General features: G+C 45.6%; 1 protein-coding gene across 9 annotated transcripts in view; it reads left to right on the forward strand.

Annotated features, from left to right (window-relative positions):
• The first annotated feature begins 1,344 nt into the window (after positions 1-1,344).
• The window catches only part of BRAT1 (BRCA1 associated ATM activator 1), a 17,722-nt gene continuing 10,721 nt past the window's right edge, over positions 1,345-8,345 (forward strand). The window contains exons 1-2 of one of the 9 annotated variants that reach the window (XM_058711904.1): positions 1,345-1,633; positions 2,476-2,550. Coding sequence is in view for 7 of the 9 variants with exons in the window: in XM_058711897.1 (XP_058567880.1) it covers positions 2,424-2,550 (127 nt within the window). In the remaining 2 variants the exon portion in view is untranslated. The other 8 variants (XM_058711897.1, XM_058711900.1, XM_058711898.1 and 5 more) reach the window with 8 other exon arrangements.

Below are 8,345 nucleotides of genomic sequence, written 5' to 3' on the forward strand. Positions count from 1 at the left end.
CCTCATCTGGGCGGATGGTGACAGTACCCACCCTCCTGAGGTTAGGGCAGAATCATGCGAGCTTATTTTTTTTTTTTTTTAGTGGGTGCATTTAATTTTATTTTTTTAAATTTACTTTCAAATTAGCATATAGTGCAACAATGATTTCAGGAGTAGATTCCTCAGTGCCCCTTACCCACTTAGCCGATTCTCCCTCCCACAACCCCTCCGGTAACCCTCTGTTTGTTCTCCATATTTAAGAGTCTCTTGTTTTGTCCCCCTCCCTGTTTTTTTTTTTTTTTTTTTTTTTTTTTTCAACATTTTTAATTTATTTTGGGACAGAGAGAGACAGAGCATGAACGGGGGAGGGGCAGAGAGAGAGGGAGACACAGAATCGGAAACAGGCTCCAGGCTCCGAGCCATCAGCCCAGAGCCTGACGCGGGGCTCGAACTCACGGACCGTGAGATCGTGACCTGGTTGAAGTCGGACGCTTAACCGACTGCGCCACCCAGGCGCCCCTCCCCCTCCCTGTTTTTATATTATTTTTGCTTCCTCTCTTATGTTCATCTGTCCTGTGTCTTAAAGTCCTCATATGAATGAAGTCATATATTTGTCTTTCTCTGGCTGACTACTTTCGCTTAGTATAATACCCTCTAGTTCCATCCACGTAGTTGCACATGGCAATATTTCTTCTTTCTGATTGCCAAGTAATACCCCATTGTGTGTGTGTGTGTGTGTGTGTGTGTGTGTGTGTGTATATATATATATATATATATATATATATATATACACGTATATGGCACATCTTCTTTATCCATTCATCCGTGGATGATCATTTGGGCTCTTTCCATCCGAGCTTATATTAAGTGAAGCACTGAGCACAGTGCTACTGTTAAGATGCTTTTCCCCAACAACTGCTCGATCATGCAAATAGGAGTATCCCCTTTTTTACAATGAGGAATCACAATTCGGGGAAAACTGTGTAGTTCAAACCTTTTCACCCAAGTGCTTCTAAGGGGCGGGGTGTCCGAAGTGATTACCCATAGAAGTCGATTTTTTAAAAATTCCTTTTTATTTCAGTACCCGTAGGAATTTTACTTTCTATATCCTAACACATACCTGGTGTTTCCCCCCAAATCGTGCTGAAACACTGACGCTAAGGGAAGATGAAACTGGGTTTTATCCACTGGCTTTGAGAACCTCTGGCACACAGCTAATGGGCCCTGAGGGCTCAGTTGTGAGGCCAAAGGACACTGTCTTCGCCTTAACGATGAGGATGCCCCTTCCGGCACCTGCATGCCTCCTGCACGCCCAGACACCGAGTATCCAGGCGGGCGAGGCCACGCCTCTTCCGGCCATAGCCTCGCTCCTTCCGCAGGAAGTCCCGCCTTCTGGCGCGATGCCCGCCGGGCGCTAGGGCGCGTACCACCGAGCGTTCCTGCGAAGGGGATGGGTCGGGGGGGGGGGTCACCGGATTGGCGCCGGCCTGTCTGAGGGCTTCTCAGCTTGAGCTCTTTTCTCCCGGGGCTCCCGGGTGGCCTTTCGGGGACTTTCACGCTCTCCCCGGCCGCCGACTCTGCGGTCGCCCCCTCCAGATCCGGCAAGTGGCGCGGCCCGGGGCGGGGCCTGAGGCGGCGGAGGGACGCGGAGCTGGTGAGGGGCGCTACCGGGGAGGGGTGGCTGACCCGGCGGAGTCGGGAAGAGGGGCTGGGGGCCCTGGAGCATCCTGGGGCCAGCCGGGCCGCGGCCGCCGCCTCGTGCTCCCTCCGGGCCCTTCGGGAGGCCGGTGCCCGGCGCGGCAGCGGGGTCCGCAGGGAGGGCTCCCTTCTCAGGGACCTAGCCTCACCGGGGACGGACAGACCCACTTCCGGCTGCGACCCAGCCACTGACCGTCCCCAGCTCCCGAGAGAACCCTCCCCGACCGCATCACCGCCGGGCTCCCCGTCCCCTCCCAGACGGGACACGCAGGTGCACACCCCGGCCCGGGAGAGACGGACCCGGGACGGAGCGCCTTCCTCTCTGCACACTGCTGGCTGCGGGGGTGTCGGTTACAGACTCGCTGACCCCGGGAGAGAGAGACGCTCTTCCCCTGTCCGCGCGGCTAGCACCAGGAGGCACGCACCCCAGACTGGCCCACGGGCAGTTTGGGTGAGCATCCAGCCGTTCCCCTCCCACCAGAGTCCAGGGTTGGCAGGCTCAGCACCTGAGACCTCGTGGTTTACACCAGACTCCTTTCCAGCCAGGGCGGCCAGAACTCAGGGCCCCTGCCTGCTCTGGAACACCTCCCAGTACCACCCTGGCAGCTCCCTCGGAGGATTGTGGTCCTGCAGCACCTGGCCTGCTGTGAAAGTTCTGGGGCCTGAGCGGACAGCGGGGCTGCCTGTGATTAGGGTGGGCGGGACCTGGCCCTGACCTTTTCTTTGCAGGAATCTCCAGCCTTATCATGGACCCAGAGTGCTCCCAACTCCTCCCGGCTCTCTGTTCCGTTCTGGCAGACCCCAGGCAGCCCGTGGCAGATGACACCTGTTTGGAGAAGCTGCTGGACTGGTTTAAAACCATCACTGAAGCCGGTAAGGTGGAGGGTGCTGCTGTTGTCTTTTTGCCTAGAGGCCAGATGGTGCATGGGACTCCCCTGTCCAGGGGAAAGGGTGTCCATCTGGCTCCCTTCCTTCACATCCTGGGGATTCCACCTGGCTGGTTGGGAATACGTCCAGTTGAAGCTTGAGTGAATGAGCAGGAGAACGTGATCTTGACGTTGTTAGGCTGCTTCCAGCCCTGATTCACGCCTCTTCTTGTCCATTTCACACTAGAGGGCTGCAGAGGGCATAGACAAACTTACTTTGTTGTCATTGCACTTACTTGTTTGAAGAAATCTTTTCTTATTATGAAATTAATACATATGCTTTAAACCTTGAGCAACACAAAGCCGTCAATGGGAAAATGAAACCACCGGCAACTTGGTTAATTTCCTTCCAGCCTTTTTTCCTGATGTCATACAGCTGTATTTTTCTTTTTTCTTTTTTTAATTTTTTAATGTTTATTTTTGAGAGAGAGCAAGCGGGAGAGGGGCAGAGAGAGGGAGACACAGGGTCAGAAGCAGGTGCCAGGCTCTGAGCTGTCAGCACAGAGCCTGACGTGGGGCTTGAACCCGTGAACCTCGAGGTCATGACCTGAGCTGAAGGCGGATGCTAACTGACTGAGACACGCAGGTGCCCCCAGCTGCATTTTTCTTACAAAAATGAAGTCACGCTGTAAATACAATTCAGTGACGTGCTTTTTCTCTGTTAACCATTGCAGAGGGCATTTTCTCTGTGGAACACATTGATTTTATTGACCATGTGGCACTCCCTGTGTGCATGGACCATAATGGGTATAATCACACCACTGCTATTAGGTGGTTGTGTTTCTCAGGCTCCTTATCATAAATAATGCCGTAATGGCTTCTTCGCATGCACGTCTTTTCACGCAGATGTTTGATCTCTTGGCTGGTCGTTGCCTTAGAGTAGATCCCACACCATTAATTTCTATTTGTTACTTTGGTTTGTCCTGCACTTTTACTCTCTTTTGAGTTGAATATCTAAGCCTTTCTTGTTTTTTAATATATGCACCTGAGACTACACACTTTTCTGAAGGCATCATTTTAGCTGCGTCCTTCAAAATTACTTTTGCTGTAATTTATTTCCAAATATGTAATACTTTGTACTGAGATATTTATTCTTCATGCACAAATCATTTAAAAGGGTAATTTTTTAGATTTACAATATGGACTTTTTTCAGTGTTTTTATTACTGATTTCTAATTTATTTCATTGGACTTAGAAAATATTTATGTTTTGATTCCTTTGTATGGAGGCTTTTATCACGGCAGAGCACACAGTTTTCCCAGACGTTCTGTAGATTTCCCTATATGCTGCTGTTTCTGGTATTTGTAGAGTCCTCAGTTGTGACCTTCTTTGTAGTCAGAGTTTGCAAGTTACTTTTAGATAGGTTTCTTTATTTGTTATTAAAAATTTTTTTTTTTTTTTAGAGAGAGAGCACAAGTGGGGGAGAGGGAGAGAGAGAATCTTAAGCAGGATCCACACTCAGCGAGGGAGCCCAATGTGGGGCTCAACCCCACAACCCCGGGATCGTGACCTGAGTGGGACGCTCAACTGACTGAGCCCCTGGACAGGTTTCTTTGAGATACAATTTACGTACCATGGAATTGACTCAACGTGTGTAATTGATTGGTTTTTAGTGAAATCACGCACGGGGCGGTGCACTCATTGCCATGGTGTAATTCTGCAGCATTGTCGTCTCCTTAAGAGAAACTTGGTGCCCAGTAGCAGTTCACTTGCCCCCGCCGCCCCTCTCAGTTCACCCGCCCCCCCCCCCCATGCCCTGGCCCCCCGGCCTGTGCTCTGTGGTCCTTGTTGCTCCACACGATCAGAGAACTGGCCCCACGCTGGCTCCTTAGTCACGTCTACGTTGTTCAAGCCTGCTGTCTTCCTGCCAATCGGTATGCTTCCTTGTTTCCGGACAGAGGTGAAGACCCTATTGAGATGAGGGTCTGAGATGGTGGGTTCAACCATTTGTCTTTGACGTCCTGTTTTTTCCTTTGCACACTGTGAAGTTAGCCTAGGTATGCGCAGCCTTAGCCTGTTCCCCCTTTGACCAATGACTTCTTCCCTGAAGCACCGATAATGCTTTTCGTTTCAAAGTCAGGTTTGTCAGATGTTCTCTTGCCACGGCAACTCTTCGAAAGCGGGAACTGGCAGCACCTGCGACGCCGTAAGCCCATCCTTTGTGTGCCGCTTCCTTGCTTCTCGTAAGCACCATGCTGCCGGCCTGGTTCTTAACTGAAGATGAGCAGCTCTTTTAACAGACAGTCTGCTTCGTTTGTTTAGCTTATTGTTACGTTGGGACTATCTTCTCTCGTATTTTTCATTAATTACGAGGCCTTGTCTTTGTTTCTTTTTTCCTCCTTTTTTCCTCTCCATTGGATTAATAAAGCTTTCGTTTTTAAGTTTTTCTTTTTTTGGTTTGGAAGTTATGCATTCCACTTTTGTTCGTTTGCAGTTACCTCCCCCACAAACTGGATGTAAAAAGTCAAAAGTTAACTAGAATCTCCATCTTCTGTTCCAACAACACAAGGATTTCAGGGCACTTGAATGCCAGCCAAGCACAAGCCTCTTTTTTATTGTTGTCTGGTATTCTGATTCCACCTTGTTGTAACCCCTGTCAAAAGTTATTTATTTAAAATTTTTACAGTTGGTGCTTTTTTTCTGATATTCTAAAGCATATACATTTTATTTATTTTTTAAAATTTAAATCCAAGTTAGTTAACATATAGCATAATAATAATTTCAGGAATAGAATTTAGTGATTCATCAGTTACATACAACACCCAGTGCTTATCCCAGCAAGGGTCCTCCGTAATGTCCTTCTCCCATTTAGCCCATCACCCACCCACCTCCCCTCCAGCAACCCTCAGTTTGTTCTCTATATTTAAGAACTTCTTGTAGTTTGTTTCCCTCTTTGTTTTTATATTATTTTTACTTCCCTTTCCTAATGTTCATCTGGTTTGTATCTTAAATTCCACATGTGTAGGACCATATGGTATTTATCTTTCTCTGACTTAATTTGCTTAGCATAATACACTCTAGTTCTATCCACATTGTTGCAAATGGCAAGATTTCATTCTTTTTGATCGCTGCTGAGTAATATTCCACTGTATGTATAAACCACATCTCTATCCATTCATCAGTCGACGCACATTTGGGCTTTTTCCATACGGTTCTTGTCAATAGCACTGCTATAAACATGGGTACCTTTGTCCCTTTGAATCAGCACTCCTGTATCCTTTGGATAAATACCTAGTAATGCCATTGCTGGGTCATAGGGTAGTTCTGTTTTTAATTTTTTGAGGAACCTCCACACTGTTTTCCAGAGTGGCTGCACCAGTTTGCATTCCCACCAACAGTGCAAGAGGGTTCCCATTTTCCACATCATCGTCAGCATCTGTTGTTTCCTGAGTTGTTAATTTTAGCCATTCTGACAGGTGTGAGGTGGTATCTCATTGTGGTTTTGATTTGTATTTCCCTGATCATGAGTAATGTTGAGCATTTTTTCATGTGTTGGTTGGCCATCTGGATGTCTTCTTTGGAGAAGTGTCTATTCATGTCTTTTTCTCATTTCTTCACCGGATTATTTGTTTTTTGGGTGTTGAGTTTGATAAGTTCTTTTTCGATTTTGGATAGTAACCCTTTATCTGATACGTCATTTGCAAATATCTTCTCCCATTCTGTCGGTTCCTGCCTTTTAGTTTTGCTGATTGTTTCCTTTGCTGTGCAGAAGCTCTTTATCTTGATGAGGTCCCAGTAGTTCATTTTGTTTTTGTTTCCCATGCCTCCGGAGACGTGTTGAGTAAGAAGTTGCTATGGCTGAGGTCGGAGAGGTTGTTGCCTGTGTTCTCCTCGAGGATTCTGATGGCTTCCTGTCTTCTGTTCAGGTCTTCTACCCATTTTCAGTTTGTGTCTCGTGTGGTCCACGTTCTTTCTTCTGTATGTCGCTGTCCAGTTTTCCCAGCACCGTTTGCTGAAGAGACTTTTTTCCACTGGATACTCTTTCCTGCTTTGTCAAAGATAAGTTAGCCATATGTTTGTGGGTCCATTTCTGGGTTCTCTATTCTGTTCCATTTCTCTGTGTGTCTGTTTTTGTGCCAGTACCATACTGTCTTGATGCTTACAGCTTTGTAACACAGATTGAAGTCCAGAATTGTGATGCCTCCAGCTTTGGTTTTCTTTTTCGGGATTGCTTTGGCTATTTGGGGTCTTTTCTGTTTCCATACAAATTTTAGAATTGTTTGTTCTAGCTTTGAGAAGAATGCTAGTGTTATTTTGATAGGGATTGCATTGAATATGTAGGTTGGTTTGGGTAGTATTTACATTTTAACAATATTGTTCTTATCCATGAGTATGGGATGTTTTTCCATTGTTTTGTGTCTTCCTCAGTTTCTTTCATAGGCTTTTTGTAGTTTTCGGTGTATAGATTTTTCATCTCTTTGGTTAGGTTATTCCTAGGTATTTTATGGGTTTTGGTGCAATTGTAAATGGGATCGATTCTTGATTTCTTTCTGCTCCTTCATTATTGGTGTATAGAAATACCACCGATTTCTGTGCATTCGTTTTATATTCTGCGACTTTGCTGAATTCATGGATCAGTTCTAGCCGTTTTTAGGTGGAAACTTTTGGGCTTTCCGTATAGGGTATCATGTTGTCTGCAAAGAGTGAAAGTCTGACTTCCTCCTGGCCGATTTGGATGCCTTTTATTTCTTTGTGTTGTCTGATTGCTGAGGCTAGGACTTCCAACACTGTGTTGAATAACTGGTGAGAGTGGACATCCGTGTCGTGTTCCTGACCTTAGTGGGAAGGCTCTCCATTTTTCCTCATTGAGGATGATGTTAGTGGTGGGTGTTTCGTATATGACCTTTATGATCTGGAGATATGATTCTTCTATCCCTATTTTCTTGAGGGTTTTTATGAAAAAGGATGCTGTAATTTGTCAAAAGCTTTTTCCGCATCTGTCGAGAGGATCATGTGGTTCTTATCCTTTCTTTTACTAATGTGATGTGTCACATTGATTGGTTTGCAGATATTGAACCAGCCCTGCATTCCAGGAATAAATCCTACTTGATCGTGATGAATAATTCTTTTAATGTATTGTTGGATCCGGTTTGCTAGTATCTTGTTGAAAATTTTGCATCTATATTCATCAGGGAAATTGGTCTGTAGTTCTCCTTTTTAGTAGGGTCTTTGGTTTTGGAATCAAAGTAATGCTGGCTTCATAGAATGAGTTTGGAAGTTTCCCTTCCATTTCTATTTTTGGAACAGCTTCAAGAGAATAGGTGTTAACTCTTCTTTAAGCGTTTGGTAGGATTCCCCTGGGAAGCCATCCGGCCCTGGACTCTTGTCTGTTGGGGGATTTTTGATTATTGATTCAATTTCTTTACTGGTTATGGGTCTGTTCAAATTTTCTATTTCTTCCTGTTTCTAGGTAGTGTATATGTTTCTAGGAATTTGTCCAATTTGTCCAGATTGCCCAGTTTGTTGGCATATAATTGTTCATAGTATTCTCTTATTACTGTTTTTATTTCTGCTGTGTTGGTTGTGATCTCTCCTCTTTCATTCATGATTTTATTTATTTGGGTCCTTTCCTTTTTCTTTTTGATCAATCTGGCTAGGGGTTTTTATCCATTTTGTCAATTCTTTCAAAGAGCCAGCTCCTGGTTTCATCAGTCGGTTCTGTTTTTGTTTTGTTTTGGTTTTTATTTCTGTATCATTGATTTCTGCTCTAATTATTCCCCTTCTTCTGCTGGTTTGGGGCTT

This window comes from Neofelis nebulosa, chromosome 18 (assembly GCF_028018385.1).
Source record: "Neofelis nebulosa isolate mNeoNeb1 chromosome 18, mNeoNeb1.pri, whole genome shotgun sequence".
NCBI lineage: Eukaryota > Metazoa > Chordata > Mammalia > Carnivora > Felidae > Neofelis > Neofelis nebulosa.